A 17024-nucleotide genomic window follows, 5' to 3' on the forward strand; every position below is an offset into this window, starting at 1 on the left:
CGCAAATATGCGCCAGGTTTGCGTCTATGCGGACGGCCCGGTCACTTTGCGTCGCGTCGCTGGAGGTGGTGCCAGACGCATTTTCGGTCTAGGCGGACGCAAACGGTCGCTCAGCGTCCATTTACGTCGCGCCGCTGGAGATGCCTAAGGCAAAGTAAAAAGTAAAATATTCGGTTGTCTCAGCCAAGCCCAAACCTGAACCGTGTTGCCTTTGGTTGTCTCGCGCGAGAAGATTCTCAGCCACGTCAGATCGTACGAGCATCGGATAAAATTTGTCGTGTGTATAGCAGGACTCGGTACATTATACGTACTCCGGTCCACCATGGCAGCACCCTACCACCCGCCAGCCATCGGCGAGAGAATCCGAACATATTTCCTTTTCTTCCTCCTTCTGCTTTCCCGTTCGTATTTACCGTTCATACCATTGCCACCCCTCCTTCTATTCGAAATTCACAAATTACCCACTTCCCCATAAAAAGGCCACGCCTTTGTCCTCCTCCTCTCTCTCTTCCTTCTCGCCCCCATCCCGTTTCCTCCCCTCCGCCCCATCCATCGCCGCCGACGCGACGCCGACCGCCTCGCGACGCAATCTCCACGGTGCGTATTCCTCCGCCTCCCGCATCCCTCCCTGATCCGATGGACGCTTCCCGGATCGCTCCCTCGCTTCGTCCCAGGGTCTCGGATTTTGATTCCCTCCCCTGTTCTTTATTTATGTTGGTCCTCTTCTTGTACGGTGATTTTCCGCCGAATACGCATCCAGATCGATGCGGGGCGCTGCTCCAATCCCCGCCGGCGGCCGCCGGGCATGTAGATTCAGCTGGTTCCCCGTTCGGTTTGGGGGTTTATGCCTGTTGGGGGATTCGGGCCCGCGGCGCTCGATTCGCCTGGAGGTCGCCGCGCCTGCTCGGATCTCCTCCCGCTGGATCGCCTCAAAAGGCTCGGCCTTTTTTTTCAAAGCTTCCCCCTCTTCCCCGATTTCGTGATCCCCCGGCCGTACGATCTCGATAGGGTTAATGATGCTTGCGGAAGCACTGTCACTGTAAGTTGCCGTAGAACTCCCTTCCCGGAGTATATATGCTTAGGGATTGCCTGATCCGCGTAACCTCTAGTATCTCTGGGTGGGTTGCACGCGACCTTGTACCGGTGTGCGATCTGTAGTTATAATTGTAGTAGTGAATCGTAGTTTGACCCAGACGAAAGCCGTATAAGCGCATGCATTCATAAATTTGCTCCCCTCAGTACATCAGCAACATTCCACTACATATACCTCTCTCTCTCTCTCTCCCCCATTTAATGCTCCTGTTTTCATTTCACATGAAAAATGCCCTAATCATCACCTGATGATAACTTCCAATACTTTTCTTCTTGACAACTTTTCTGCATATATGCTCCGCAAGCTGCATTGGAGTAATGGCCCTTAATAAAGCCCTAAAAACTGAATCCCTGGAAATTTTTTAGACGCTATGCGCTGAAAATCATGCTCTCCACTATTGGTTTCTTCTTCCCAAGCTTAAATGTGATGGCTTTATACGTTTCTGTCTTTGCAGAAATGGAGGAACCCTGTCTTTCCACACAGCTTATTGATGGAGATGGCGTTTTCAATGTATCTGGATTGGAGAGCTTCTTGAAGGAAGTTAAATTGGCCGAATGTGGGCTCTCCTATGCTGTTGTGTCTATAATGGGCCCACAAAGTAGTGGTATGATTTGCTCCTTCCCTCACCGCTTCCATCCTGTTTAACATTAAACAGTTATATGTTATTATACCATTGGTCCTCAATCCCCCCTCCCCACCCCGATGTTTTGCAGGAAAGAGTACACTTTTGAATCATCTTTTCCGCACGAATTTTAGGGAGATGGATGCTTTCAGAGGAAGGTGTGTTCTCATTCTTTTATATTTGCATTCCTTCTCTATGCATGCTTCTTTGCTTTCGTGGAACCGATTCTTCTTCTGTCAACTAACTAGCATCTATTCAAATTTTCAGGTCACAGACAACCAAAGGTATATGGATGGCGCACGCCAAGAATATTGAACCGTGCACCCTTGTAATGGATTTGGAAGGCACTGATGGAAGAGAGAGGGGTGAGGTAATGAACAGACAAGAATCTCGATTCGGATTCGGTTGAACGTTCACTATCACAGAAAGCGCATGCTTAAATCCACTTATTTTTTTCTCAACACATTCCTAGATGAAACATTTTCCTTCTTGCATCTTATACTACTAAGTTAGGGTGTCAGCTAGGGCATCTCCAGTATGCCACAATAATCTGTCTTCAGCTTAAAAGCCTGTAAGACCCCTCCATTTCATTTCATCATATTGCCAAATTGGAGTGGATGAAGAGGTCTAGCTTATTGAGTACCCAATGATGTGGTGGCTGTTGTGTCTTGATTTCTGCTTAAGCTCACTAGCCGAAGCTATCATTTGCATGTCAGGCAACTGAGATGATTTTTAATTATTACGTTTTGGATTATGGATGTTCTATTCCACATTGTACTCTCCTAATTGATCCACACAATTTTCAGGATGACACTGCCTTTGAGAAGCAAAGTGCGTTATTTGCTTTGGCTGTTTCGGATATTGTGCTGATCAATATGTAAGCTATTTCCCTAATAGCTGATGTTGAACCTATTATCTCTAAATTGGACACTATGTTTAATTGATAGTTTTCTTCTATTCCATAGGTGGTGCCATGACATTGGGAGAGAGCAGGCTGCGAACAAGCCTCTTTTGAAGACCGTTTTCCAGGTTAGTTTGGTAAAACTGCAGTTGGATATTTCTTTCTTTCTTTCTTTCTTTCTTTCTTTCTTATTCTTAACTCTTTATTGTTGTGGAGGCATTATCATGTCCTAATATATCTCCTATCTGTGTAGGTCATGATGAGATTGTTCAGTCCCCGCAAAACAACAATGTTATTTGTTATTCGTGACAAATCAAAGGTGAGGACTTGACACAGTGCAATTTAGGATGCTAGAAACTAGTATGATATTTTCCGAAGCAACTGTTAGTAATCTTTTTTTTTTACTTCCCGAATCTATTTTTTGTACTGGATTAATACATACCTTTTTTGGTTATAAACAGACACCTCTGGAAAATCTTGAACCTATTTTAAGGGAAGATATTCAGAAGGTACATTATTTCTTACTTATGGCTGACTATTATTTTTTGGCTTTCAGTATGCTAAACTGTTTCATCTGTTTGCAGATATGGGACGGTGTTCCTAAACCCCATGCCCATAAAGAAACTCCACTCAGTGATTTTTTCAATGTAAAATCCTTACCAATCGTTTGTTTTGCTTGTTGGTTTCGTATGCATCTGCTAGATTTGCTCACTATGTATTTCCCACATTCAGGTACAAGTTGTGGCTCTTAACAGTTATGAGGAAAAAGAAGAATTATTTAAGGAGCAGGTCGGTGTGACTTCAATGTCTATTAGTTGATGACACTAGATTTGTGGTTGCTGCTGATTTACTTAGAAATATGAATAACAGAGTGCATTAAATTTCTGAAGGTTTCCAGTTTGAGAGATAGGTTTCAACATTCTATCGCTCCTGGTGGACTTGCTGGAGATCGGCGTGGTGTTGTTCCAGCATCAGGCTTTTCATTTAGTTCACAGCATTTTTGGAAGGTCATTAAGGAGAACAAAGACCTTGATCTACCTGCTCATAAAGTGAGGACCCTCCACCATTTTCTAATTTGAGCTATGAACATATAATTTATACTGAAATATTTGAATATAAATCAATTCAGGTTATGGTGGCTACTGTCCGTTGCGAGGAAATCGGTAATGAAAAACTTGCCAGCTTTACAGCTGATGAGGTGATTATAGTGCATATTATTTGGCTTAATAAATGCTGCATATTCTCATGAAACCAACTGACACCATAATACATATAACTATGTAAAGGAATGGCAAAAATTTGAGGAGGCTGTTCAAAGTGACTATGTACCGGGGTTTGGGAAGCATATCAGCAGCCTTCTTGATAAATGTTTATCAGAGTGAGTTTTCATTGCCTTCTTGTGGTTAGTAATGTTTTCTTTGTTCTGGTTGTGGTTGTCCAATTCAGAAAACTTATGTGGAGTGAGTACAGCCATTTATCAGTCAAACTGGTTGGTGATCAGATCCCAAATGCCAGTCAGTTGCTTTGAGAATCTAGTCAAGTTTGGTCCATTCTAGCCTAATGGTTCCGAGTGAAAAAATACGGTGACATATATTTCCAGTAAATTGTTGCAAGTCATCCACGTGTGTGTTTCTTTTGCTTGCATGAACAAAAAGCATTGCCTTTAAAAAACATTTCACGAGAATGAGGGTTTGGGTGTTTGCAAATGTAAAAGCAGTCCATAAAGCATATTTATTTGTTCTAGATGAATTGCATAGTTTATCATCTTTCTGAGATACAAGCCGTACTTATTTTTTGGTGTACGGTTGTGCCCTGAGTTAAGATAATGACCTGGAAAATTTTCTGTGGCTATAATTATTTTGCTTTTGTTTAAAAATTGCAGGTATGACATGGAGGCTATTTATTTTGATGAAGGCGTCAGAACGTCAAAAAGGCAACAACTTGAGTCTAAACTCTTGCAGGTTTGCCCTTATGTCTTGTTCTAATCTCATGTGTTGTACCAAATGTTAATTCATCGCTCCTCACCTCCAAGCATTTAATCAACAGTTTGGTTATGTACTTTTGTTATACATCAGATGGACCAATCAGTCATCTTCATAAATGTTGTAGTCATCTTCTTGCACGTTCTAGTCATCTTCGTACACGGATACACCATACATGTAATATGGAGTTTAACCTGGGGAACAACCTTCATGCTAATTTCTTGACACTGTTTACCATAATTTTTTTGTAAGAGACCAGTGGAAAAACAGGATACTGGTAATCTTGAAATTAACCAGTGAATAGATCTTAATGCTAATATTTTTTAATAGGAATTGCCATATTTTCTGTAAGAAATCATTGAAGAGTGTGGTGTGTTTTTACATGGTGGTAAAAACAAGCGAGTTTTTTTGTATTAAAACTGAAAACCTAATAGTCCAACATGTATTTGTTTTCCTGCCATGAATTATGTTATGTTCAGATTTTTTTGCCTCATCCTGACTAAAAAATTTGTTCATTGATATTTACTCATGTTTCGTTCATTGTTTAGTTGTCCTGCTAATTTATGGACTGTTTTCAAATGTTGAGTGTTCTCTTTGATGACTTAGTTCTTACACGAATAACCGTTTTGTGTCCTAGCTTGTCAATCCTGCATACCAATCTCTTCTGGGTCATTTACGGGCTAGAACTTTAGAAGCATTTAAGGATTCCTTTGAGAAGGCCCTTGAAAAGGATGGATTTGCTGTTGCTGCTCGCCATTCTGTCCGCATTTTCTTGGAGAAGTTCGACAAAGGATCTGAAGGTATGTCTTTAGGAAATGTTGCTAATGTACTTGCTCGTGTGTTTGTAAAGGAGATAGTATTCCGCTGTGATAGGAATGCACATTTATGGTGCTAACCAGCGAACTCCAGGTATGGCTGGTGTTATTGGAGTATGCTGGACTGCTGGACTGCTGGGTGTGGAATTGGCTAGGTCATTGTAATTAAACTAGATCCAGTAGGCATCTGTCTAGGCATAAATAACATAAACTAAACTCCTCAAGAATATATACATTCAAGTTCAGTCATCCATGGAACCAACTATTCCATACAGTTCACTTGATTTTTTTCTGACTGATGCTAATATTTTATTTTATTACACTTAAATGTCACAAATGACCAGTTACGTTTCTGGTACCTGCTGGGAAATGGCACCAGCCAGATGGAGCTGGGAGCAAAGCATAAATATTTAGTTAAACCTTGTAAGAAACATCACCAATTCGGTGTTTGTTTTCTTTTTATGGCAGTTGAGATAGATACACTATTGATCATCTGAGGTACTGCTATGTTAAAAGTAGTGACACCTCTCAAATACCAACTGTAATAATGTTATAATATTACTAGCAATGGACACATGCTTTCAAGTATGCTGTTACTCCATGGAAGTTTATCACTTGCAGTCTGCTCCTTTTCAACATAAATGCATTCACCTTATAGTGACAGACCTGGATATTATACAGATGCTACTATTGAACAAGTGAACTGGGACTCCTCGAAAGTTAGGGATAAGCTTAAGCGTGACATCGAGGCACATGTGGTGTCAGTCCGTGCTGCAAAACTTTCGGAACTTTGTGCCGGATATGAGGTTGCCTTCAGTTTCCAATTTCATTTGTTTCTCTTATCAAATAATCGGTTTAACTGTCATGACAAAGAACATATATTTTTCCCTTTTAAAATTTGAGGCCTACTGTTGCAGGGGAAACTTACCAAAGCTCTGGCAGAACCTGTAGAAGCTCTTCTAGATTCAGCCAGTGAGGAAACCTGGCCAGCTATTAGGAAGCTTCTCCAACGTGAGACAAAAGCTGCTGTTTCAGGTCTTGAATCTGCTATTTCAACTTTTGAGCTCGATGAAGCTACTGAGAAAGAACTGCTTTCGAGGCTGGAGAATCATGGAAGGGGTGTTGTTGAGTCAAAGGCTAAAGAAGAAGCTGCAAGGGTTTTGATCCGTATGAAGGACAGGTGAGCCGTGCTTCGGATCTAACTCAAAAAAGGAGACATATTGTCTGCGCGAAATCTAAATGTGAAAAACTGTACAGGTTCTCGATGTTATTCAGTCGTGATGCTGACTCCATGCCAAGAGTATGGACAGGAAAGGAAGACATAAAAGCAATTACTAAAACTGCTCGTTCAGCTGTACGTCAAATGTTAAAACTCTATTTGAAATGAAAGAATTTGTTTAGGAACTGAAACTTGATACTCCTCTCTGTACAGTCCATGAAGTTGCTTTCTACAATGGCTGCAATCCGGTTGGATGAAGACGGCGACAACATTGATAACACTCTTTCCCTTGCTCTAGTTGATGCTGCGAGGCCTGGGACTACAGATAGGAGTATCCAGTCGCTTGATCCACTTGCCTCCAGTTCATGGGAAAGGGTGTGTGGACATCGTGTCATTTTTATTAGTGTTTGTCAGCTGAAGCAATACTCTTCTTTTTCATAGACCATTTTCCCAGAAATTATTGCTTTGTTATTTGCTAAATGGATGCCATTAATACCAACAGGTTCCAGAGGAGAGAACTTTAATCTCCCCTGTCCAGTGCAAATCTCTGTGGAGACAATTTAAGGCCGAAACTGAGTATACCGTCACTCAAGCCATAGCTGCTCAGGTATCCTCACAACCACTTCGCCAACTATTCATCTTGCACTATCAAAACTCTCGTTGTTTCCACATGTCCAATCCCTTTTGTTTAGTACTTTTGAGAGTTTCTTTGGAAGCGAGGTGGTCTACATAGTATGAATTTTTGTGTATAGTATTGTTACTAATCATTTACTGTTCCCTTCTAAAGGAAGCAAATAAGAGAAACAACAACTGGCTGCCTCCTCCATGGGCACTTGCTGCGATGGCTGTACTTGGGTTCAATGAGTTTATGACATTGCTGAGGTACTTTGTTTTGTCTGTAGAGTCACGCATGAGTTTTTGTTAAGGCATGTATCCATTTGGTATGACTGAGATTTCATTTGATGGACAGGAATCCATTTTACCTAGCCGTCATGTTCGTAATTTTCCTTGTTGGGAAAGCCCTCTGGGTTCAACTAGACATTGCCAATGAATTCCGAAACGGATTTGTGAGTATTAAAGCAACAATTATGTCATGCTATATTCTTGGTAGGAAGTAACATCTAACCTATTTTTGCTTGGATATTACGCAGCTTCCTGCTCTACTTTCTCTGTCCACAAAATTTGTTCCTACAATAATGAACATTCTGAAGAGACTAGCTGACGCTGGGGCAGAGCCCCCAGCCCCGCAAAGAGAGATGGAACTTCAACCAACAAGGAATAGTTCAAACAGCAACGTCACGTCAGCAGGATCCTCCAGCATAACCTCTTCAGAGAATGGACCTGAATATTCCAGCCCAATAGCCCAATGATCAGTTGATCTCTAGTTTTTAGCAGAAAACTCTACCAGTTGTACCTGCAACGGCTTGAGCCTAGGAGATTGGTGCCTTGCGGTTTTTGCACGCTTGCCCTTCCCAACCTGATGTATGAAAATTACATGGAACAGTCCAGAGAGGTTATATATGGAATTTTGGGGCTGGGAGTCGTTTGTAAGAAACATTGTAGAATATAACTTTCATCTCCTTCGTTTTTGTAATGTCTTATATGATGGTTGTATAGAAGATTTGTGATTATTTCTATCATCTCAACCCATGAGGCTGGCGAGACACAGAGGTGCATACTACACTACTATATAATAATTAGTTGGTTGCATATATTGCGATTTACGAGAAGTATGTATATTTCATGAAACTGTGATCTGGTTGCTTTGCATAATAAATCGATTGCTCAAGTGACTGGAGAATATTTGTAATTTTTTTTGCCATATTTTAAGTTGTTTTCAGAACCTACAGCTTGAGTTAACATTGCGTGATTAATATTTGAGCCTCACCTGGTGATTTTCTTTGATACTGTGTTCCCTGATCTAATACTCTCTTTTTGAACAAAAAGAAGCAGCAGTAAATTACCAAGAATTCGGTTAAGGGGACAAGTTCCCTTCAGAGATGGGCAACTGTGTCTTGTGAGGACAGTCCAGCGACATCTCACAAAAATCAAAGGAATACGTGCGGCAGTTCTAGAATATGGACTTGTGTGGTGAGATATCAGACGTTGGACTACAGTCATGCGATAGTGTTATTTCAAAATAAATGAATCAGAAGTAATTTTAACATGGACGAAAATATAGTTGCAAGCACCGTAACTTAAAACATGCCTCTGAATTTTTGGACTTTGGGGTTGATGCTCATGGGCTTTGTGATGGCCGATGTTGATGACAGACGGTGCCATGACCTGGACCATGATTTTCCTCTCTGGAGAAATCTTAGGTTGGACAACTCGCGTCTTTTGGAACGCGTTTGGTAGCTTGCATCTAATTTGTGGCTCAGTGCGCTAGCGAGATGGGCTGACCTGCGCGTCGCGGACGGGCCATGAGCCATGAAAGCTTGGTCGTTTGGTAGCCTGTGCGGCCTTTTGCGCGCCGGAGAAGAAACTCAGGCCCCATCGTTTGGTTACCCGTTTACAGTACTTTCTTCCTTGCTCGTGCAACCCACAACCTCTTTGGTTGCAGATAGCTCAATGCTGTGGTAACCCCTTCAATTAGAGTGGTAAGGTTACATATTAGATTCAGTTTCATCACAAAAGGTGCTGGTAATACATAGCAACTACTTAGCGGGCGATGCATTACGAGCGAAGCAACAACTTCATGATGCATCACAGGTTCATCACACAAGGGGTTAGTATATACCACGTCGAACAAGTTCATCATTACATACCGGAGATCAGGTTGTAGCAAGTCCTAGCTAATGGAGGGATACAAGATCACCTCCCAAAATCAACAGATCATGACGAAGGAAGCATAAGCACTAAGCTGGAAACTGGTTGCGGAACCAGGTCCTAAGCCAGCTCCTCCACTCCGGTGGCTGCAGCTTACGGTAGACGACATACTCTGCTTCATTGTCTGCAATGAAGTCGATAGCCCTGGCCAACAAGTTAGGCTGAAACAGTTGCACCTTGCACACAAACCGGGGAGTGACGATCGTCTTCATCTGAGCGTAGTTCGTGATCGGGGTGCCGACGTACTGACGGTGCTTCGGGTAGCGCTGCAATCCACAAGGAACAACTGTTAGTGCGGACGATATTGACATATATATACTTTCAGATCTATGCAGGAACTCAATGAGGCTTCGTACCTGGATGTACTCGTCCGCCGTCCCTTCATCACCGCCATAGAAGCAGCAACCATCTTCGCTCCAGTCCAGAATGCGATCAGATTTCATCTTCATAATGACGCTCCACTTTGTCCTCCAGTTTCTGATGTGGTTGTATAGCTGAAGAGTGGTGACATGTACGCCGGCGAATGTAAAAACATCTGCGGCTCCTTGAATCCCATGTTAAGCAGACGCCGCTACGGACGAGCTGAACCAACCGGTTCATCACAAACTTTCATAGCTCAGGTTTCCAAACCATGCCTGGTTTGCTTACAATCAGACATGGCTGAGCATTCACAGTTGGCACAGACAGATCATGGGAGCCCAAAGGTATATCAATGAACTACCACTACCACATCAATGAACAACGAGATAAGTAAGAGCGGCCTTACAGTCAAAGGAGCCACACGCAGCACCGAGGTCGGGAAAGCAGTGGACCCTGGCGAAGATGCAGGCAACACCACCGTCCTAGTGGAAGAGTCAACGGCGAGAACAGTCCCCGTCGTAGATTCAGATGCAACCTAGAAAACCTCCACAACCTCCACCGGAGACGAAGGAATGTCGTACAATGGATTCGTTCAGACACCGCTTGTGTACCCAAAAGATCTAGATCTAAGGCTAGGGTTTGCAGAAGCTTACCACAACCAAAGGCATCGACGCAGAGGAACAATACGACCATCCGCGGCCAGTAGCCACCGTCGCCGCCGCAAGCCTCGCCGACCGTGCGAGTGAGGTAGAGACAGCCATGTCGCTAGATCGGGAACGGTGGATGAGCTCGAAATGGGAGGGGAATGGGGGATTTGGATTTGCCGGTGAGAGAGCCGCCCCTATATACGGTGGTGAAAATTCAAGCACGGTGACCAAATTCATCCCGCAGAGATTTCACCGTCGCGCGCAAGCTCCCGCCATCTCCCGCGGTGGCTCTGCGAGGATGCCGCGTTCTCCCCTTCTGCAGAAACGGAGGTGACTCGCTAGAAACGACCAAATCGGGTGTTCCTCCAGGCCTGGCCCGAGGGTGCTTTGAAAGGCGGTTCGTGCAAGAACGGCCTCGGCTAGGTAACCAAACGGGCCAAAAAAAAGTTGGGCCGATGCGAGCCAGGGAGCATGCAGGCTACCAAACGCGCCCTTGGTGTTGCAGTTGTAGCGGAGTTGTTACTGTTGCAAAGATGACGTAATTCGGCTTGTTTTTCTTCTCTGATCCATGATACACCTTTCTATGGTGAGAAGGGGAAAAAAATCCAAACATAATTCTAGCAGAATTCACAGGAGCATCTAGGTGAAGGACCTAGAGTTTGCATGGGGTTATTTTGGGTTTCCTACGATTTGTTCATTGTCAGCCGGACAGCTGCAACACTTAAATATCTGAATAACGAGAATGTGAATTGGCCTAAAAGTCTATTCATCAAAGGCAACATCCCATTTGACAAGAAAAATAGCCTCCAAAGAGTACCACTTGATCGAATATACATTATTTTTAAATAAGTATGACTACTTCGGTCCTAATAGGTAGTAACCGGTGGCTTATCTGAATAAGCAAAAACTTCGTTGGGCGTGGGACCAAACGGTCGACGGCAATTTCTCCGCCAAATCGGTGTATAGCGCCTTCTTCGCTGGGACCACTACGGCGTCGATCTCCACGGAGATTTGGCGGTTAAGAACCCCCTAAAGTTGCAAGTTCTTCGCGTGGCTCGTTGCGAGGAATAGATGCTGGACTGCGGACATGCTGCAACGACGTGGCTTACCACACCCCGCGGGTGCCCTCTGTGCGATCAGGAGCTGGAGTCGATCCAACATCTTCTTGTGGTTGTGTGGCGGCCCGTGAGGTCTGGGTTTGGGCCTTGACGAGGTGGGGGAAGATAGAGTGAATGCCGGCAGTGGATATGACTTCCTTCAGTGGTGGTCCTCCTTGCCCTGCCCCAGGGCATCGAGGAGGGACCTCTAGATGGCGGTGATCTTGATCTTCTGGTTTATCTGGAGACACTACAACGACGTGGTGTTCAACGGAGCGAGGCCTGAGGTGGGTGCCATTAGATGCAGGATCGAGGAGGAGTTTCAGAGATGTCGTTTAGCTAGGCCTTTCCGTTCGGAGTTTTTTGGTTTTCCCGAGTCGCTTTCGCACTCGTGGAGGGACAGAGATTAGCTTTACTTTGGGGAGTTGTCACCCTTTGTTGACACTGGGCCTTCTAGCTCTTTTCTTCTATATGATTGATAGTGATACACCTTCCAAGGTGTATTTTTGAAAGAAGAAAAAAATCTGTTTGTCAGTTTTTTAGATTGTCCTTTCTATGTTGTACGACAGAGAAGAAAAAGTCCACACATTATTCTAGTAGAATTCACAGGAGCATCTGGGGTGAAGGACCTAGGATTTGCATGGGAGCATGCCACTTGTTACGTGTATTTGTTGGATTTCCTGCACTTTGTTACAAGGTAGGTGGGTTTCCTACGATTTTGTTCATTGTCAGGATACCTGCAGCACATTTAATATCTGAATAATGAAAATGGAGCATTGGCCTAAAAGTCCATTCCTAAAAGGCAACATCCCATTTCACAAGAAAAATAGCCTCCAAAGAGTACCACTTGATCGAATATACAGTATTTTTGAATAAGTATGACTACTTCGGTCCTAATAGGCAGTAACTGGTGGCAAAAAGGTAGAGGAGAGGCACGTATATGCGGCATCTTTCTAGCCGTTGATTCCCCCATCCCGTCCATCCACCCGCTGGCCCCAGATTTGACCTTCCAAGCAGGTTCTTCTACGTTCGCGTGCATCCGATCCACGACTTGGACCCAGCGAGCGAGACTATTCCACACTCAATACGCTAAATTTTACCCCACTTGTGTGCACAGTCAGACGACCCACCAACTCGGTTCCTTCCTGCCTGCCCTGCCCCGCCTGCATATATAGCAGCTCAGCTGCCTCCCTGCTCTACCTCTCGCACTAGCAGCTTACTCATCCATCGATCAAGCGAGATCGATTTAATTAGCTCTACTCATTAGTTACACTTGCTGAGGGATGGATGATGTGTGGTGCAGCCTGGACATGGCCGCCGACATCTCCGGCCTCCACAGCGCCCTCGCCGACCCCTTCTGGCAACCATTCACCCAGTATGTCCCTTGGACGATCTTCATTCTCCTCGAATCCTCACTGATCGATAATGGAGTATCATACTAGCTCTTGTTCTTAACATTCTTCACTTGATATTGATGAACAGTTCTGCTGTGAGCTCCATCGGCAACGACAGTGCCTACTTCGGGGTCGACGACGTTGGTCTCATGGTTGAGGTGAGCAACTGATATAAATGCCGTTGATGGTACTTGCTCCCTAGCTTGTAAGTCGGATGGTTCGCTTATACAGATTGGCGGTCCTTGTTGTAGGTGGACGGCATGGCGGACATGGACACGACCGGCTTCTTCGGAGGAGAGGATGCCCGCTTCGTGCTGCCGCCGTCGACGTCGTCCTCGCTCTCGTCGAAGCGGTCCCTCTCCCTCGACAGCGGCGGATCCTCGGGGTCCATCACGCTGGACCACGCTGCCGCCCACGCCTCGCGGCAACAAGGGCCGCCGCCGCCGGTGGCGCACCAGCCGTTCGACCATAACGACGAGGCGATCATGCGGGCCATGATGGCGGTCATGTCCTCCGGCTCGCCCTCCCCGACCTCGTCGGCCTCCTCGCGGGCGCAGCCGTTTTCCCGGGACAGCAGCGTGCAGCAGCAAGCATCAGCCATGGCGCCGCACCCGCGTGGAGGAGGAAATGGTGGCCACCACGTGATGGTGAAGAGCAGCCTCGCAGTGTCGCCGGAGGGAACCAGCAACGGCGCCAGCCGGGGACAGCAGCCGGACAGCGGCAACAGCGGCCAGCTCTACCACATGATGTCGGAGAGGAAGAGACGGGAGAAGCTCAACGACAGCTTCCTCGCACTGAGGTCGCTCCTTCCCCCCTGCTCAAAGGTATAGACATCGCTATCACGTCCACTCATTCCAAAATCTCAACTATAATTAGCACTCCCTTTTGCTCCTATAGGTAGTTAATTAAGAGCATTGACACAGTCTCCGGTGTGTACTAACTTGCCCTTTTTTTCATTATAGTCGTACACTAGTAATATGAACTTCAGTCTCTTGCTGGTTGATAAAATGGCGAAAATGGCTAAAATAAGGCACAAAAACACATATATTCCTTCTTTTTGTTGATAAGGGAGATGATCCTCCCTGTTTGCTGCAATTTTCAAAAGAGACTTGGAAGAAGAGGGAGTAGTCTTGGTACTTCCGTCCTGCCTAGTCAAGATCACTGTTTGCTTGTTTAAACCACAAGAGACAAGGACATTGACAAGGGAAGGTCATAAGAAGGACCACTAGATTAGCTAAAATTAAAATACCAGAAGATATGTCTGTGGGGACAAGCTCGAAAGGTACAAAAACACGGAAGCTTCGGAGAGAAAGTAGACGTAGAATCCACCTTAACTTACCTTCTTATCCTTTTCCGCCACAAAATATAGAGTATATTGTGTACGCAATCATAAGTGGAGTATGCAGATGGCCTTAATAGATATTCCCTCCGGCACTAGATAAGTATTTAGGGCTAGAGGGAGTAATGGTATATCATTATAAAAAAAGATACTAATATATCGGAATTAGTATATCAGAAGACTAGGTGAAAGAAAAATTTATAAAGCTGATTGTGCGCATCACTTTGATATAGAGGCCAGGTTAGAACCTATTCTTTTTTAAAAATAAACTCTATATTTGATGTTTATCGTATTTCATAAACAAAAAAAATGAGAGAATTGTTATATAAAAAGTAGATGGCAACTTTTCTAGGACTCCAACGACGATGACAAAATACATTGTAAGTGAAACCTTGTCCATCTGTAAAGGAGAGGACTTTGTCGAAAGTCAAGAACTTTTGTCGAGTCAAGAATTCTTGTTTCTAAGCTAATAAATAATAGTAGCATAGGAAGGCGACTGGAAGCAGATGGTCATGCTTTCTAGTGGCCCAAAATTAATAGTGGTGGCCTGGTGGGTGCAGAAGGTATCAAGAGATAAGGTCCAAAATTCTAAATACAACTCTCTTGGTACCTTGACAAACACAAAGACACATCATGGTAACTTTACAAACACGAAGTCACATCATCACATCATTAAGATAACTTGGCAAACACAAAGGCACATCACTACTTCGTAGTTTCTGAGGGGTTGCTAGGAAACAACGTACATCCTGTCGTTGCACTGAAATGGACGTACTGCAAAAGCCATCTTTGTCAAGTGAGCAAATTAGGCAGATCAGCCATTAGGTTAAACCATTGTTTTGGTGCATATTTATAGGTACCATATATATAGTCTAACATGTCAAATCAAATAATATTGCAGAAGGACAAGACGACGGTGCTGACGAAGGCGGCCGGGTACCTGAGGACCCTGGAGGCACAGGTGTCGGAGCTGGAGGAGAAGAACAGCAAGCTGGAGAAGCACATCCCGGCCTTGGAGGAGGACGGCGGCACGCAGCAGCCGAGGCGGCAGAGAGCCAAGGTCCAGATCAGCAAGGCGTCGGAGGAGGTGGTGAGCCTGACGGTGATGGTGATGGTGGAGTGCGACGTGGTGGAGCTGGTGCTGCGCATCCTGGAGTGCCTCCGGTGGATGGAGCAGATCAGCGTGCTGTCCGTCGACGCCGACACCTACTCCCCGCAGGTGCTGCTCAAGGCCATCGCTAGCATCAAGCTCCGGGTCGACGGCGACTGGAACGAGGCGTCCTTCCACGAGGCCATGACCAAGGCGGTGAACGACGCGACCTCGTCGCCTCCTCCACACGCCCCGATCCTGCTCACCGCGTAGCACGCAGACGCAGCTTTGTGTGACCCGAGCCCCGAGGCAAAACCCCTGGGAAGAACAATTCATTGCCAGCAGCCATGTCTGGCTGCGCGAAGGCGTACGTAGAAACGGCAATCCGTTTGCAGTAGGGGGCGGACGGCTCGGCGCGTGTGAGCCTGTTAGGTATGGTGACCGGGCAGGAAGATGATGACAGCAAAATTGACTCCCGAGTTTAGTGAGAGCAGTAGAAATTGTTTAGGTTTTGGTTGGCAGAAGAGTAGTTGTACATACATGATGTGTGTATCCTGCCGCAGGTGATGGCGTGCAGCTTCAGTGCTATACGGAATGTACTAGTCAATATCATTTGTTGTTATTCGTTACCGACACTTTTCTGTACAAACGTTTTTCCTCGACTTCCTTTTAATTTGGTGGCCATTGCCCTTCCAGCTCTCCCTTTTTCCAAAGCGATCTTTGGCTACGAATCTTTATCTGCCCAGAGCGTGGGAAGAGTCTCATGCAAACCAAGCCAAGAAATGATCTCCTTCCAAATCCAGATGGTGAAGCGACGACGCTTGAACAAGAGGTATGGTGCCGATTCTTGAACCTGGTTGCAAATGGGCCAATTTCTGTAATTCAGCCATCCTAATTTGCATGACCAACCAAGCTAAGAATTTGCAATTAGGAGGATCCAATGTCTTCCAGGCCTAAGCATTCATGGTGCTTGAAACCATGCGCCCTTGTAAATTTCCAACGGATTACTACTCCGTGAGTGAGATGAACATCATATAGTAATTACCAAAGGCCCACGAATTATTGTATGTGGTCAATGTCCGTGTTGAGTGTTGATTACACTGACCCAAAAGTTGTTGTCGAGAGTCATCCGAACGGAGAAATTCTTATCTTTTGATAGCTAAAAAACAAATCTACGCCATGTATTTTGGGCGTAAACCATGCAACAAGGTGAGGTCCAAAACTTAGCCTTCTCCCCATCTACGACCGCGATAATGTTGGTTGTTGCGAGAAGATCTGTATCGTGCTTATTACAAGGATTCCCAATGCCAATCTAAGATTTAGTTTCATCGACTAAATCATACCAAAGCCGTTGAATGCTTAAGCTAGACAGAAAATTCTCAAGATGTAAGATGTCGACCCCCCAAGGTTGTCCAGACGACAAACAATCTCTCAAATTGACTTTGCACTTTCTTCTAGTGACCTTGCCGTGGTACACCCACAAGTATGCATGAAGAAGTGCAGTACTCATTTTCAGGACCCGCTTTAGGAAGCTCGAGGGACATGAGGCGGTAGCTGGATTGCAACGTAAGGATGGCACGGACCAAGATGTTTGGTCATCCATAGTGGCATTCTTACATTTCTAGGCCATGAGCTT

At 45.0% G+C, this 17024-nt stretch overlaps 2 protein-coding genes across 2 annotated transcripts; both read left to right on the plus strand.

The window, feature by feature from the left end:
* The first annotated feature begins 439 nt into the window (after positions 1–439).
* Positions 440–8267, plus strand: LOC127342713 (protein ROOT HAIR DEFECTIVE 3). Its single transcript, XM_051368715.2, has 23 exons — positions 440–597; positions 1548–1697; positions 1807–1873; positions 1983–2085; positions 2522–2592; positions 2681–2744; positions 2870–2935; positions 3078–3125; positions 3201–3263; positions 3349–3405; positions 3507–3665; positions 3746–3814; positions 3903–3994; positions 4499–4577; positions 5236–5398; positions 6095–6219; positions 6331–6593; positions 6671–6767; positions 6846–7007; positions 7135–7239; positions 7420–7514; positions 7603–7699; positions 7784–8267. The coding sequence occupies exons 2-23, from the start codon at positions 1550–1552 to the stop codon at positions 8000–8002; spliced, it is 2412 nt and encodes an 803-aa protein (XP_051224675.1). The 5' UTR covers positions 440–597; positions 1548–1549; the 3' UTR covers positions 8003–8267.
* A 4478-nt stretch (positions 8268–12745) lies between these two features.
* LOC127342715 (uncharacterized) lies at positions 12746–16017 on the plus strand. The gene is made up of 4 exons (XM_051368716.2): positions 12746–12940; positions 13048–13117; positions 13211–13783; positions 15200–16017. Exons 1-4 carry the CDS (start codon positions 12849–12851, stop codon positions 15659–15661), a joined length of 1197 nt encoding a protein of 398 aa, XP_051224676.1. The 5' UTR covers positions 12746–12848; the 3' UTR covers positions 15662–16017.
* The last annotated feature ends 1007 nt before the right edge of the window (positions 16018–17024 follow it).

This window comes from Lolium perenne, chromosome 3 (genome assembly GCF_019359855.2).
Source record: "Lolium perenne isolate Kyuss_39 chromosome 3, Kyuss_2.0, whole genome shotgun sequence".
Lineage (NCBI taxonomy): Eukaryota > Viridiplantae > Streptophyta > Magnoliopsida > Poales > Poaceae > Lolium > Lolium perenne.

Coding starts and splice junctions, on each gene's coding strand:
- LOC127342713 (XM_051368715.2), top strand. CDS start 1,550: ATGGAGGAACCCTGTCTTTCCACACAGCTTATTGATGGAGATGGCGTT. Junction 3,995..4,498: donor CTTGATAAATGTTTATCAGA/GTGAGTTTTCAT, acceptor TAAAAATTGCAG/GTATGACATGGAGGCTATTT. Junction 5,399..6,094: donor GTTCGACAAAGGATCTGAAG/GTATGTCTTTAG, acceptor GATATTATACAG/ATGCTACTATTGAACAAGTG.
- LOC127342715 (XM_051368716.2), top strand. CDS start 12,849: ATGGATGATGTGTGGTGCAGCCTGGACATGGCCGCCGACATCTCCGGC. Junction 12,941..13,047: donor TTCTGGCAACCATTCACCCA/GTATGTCCCTTG, acceptor ATTGATGAACAG/TTCTGCTGTGAGCTCCATCG. Junction 13,118..13,210: donor ACGTTGGTCTCATGGTTGAG/GTGAGCAACTGA, acceptor TCCTTGTTGTAG/GTGGACGGCATGGCGGACAT.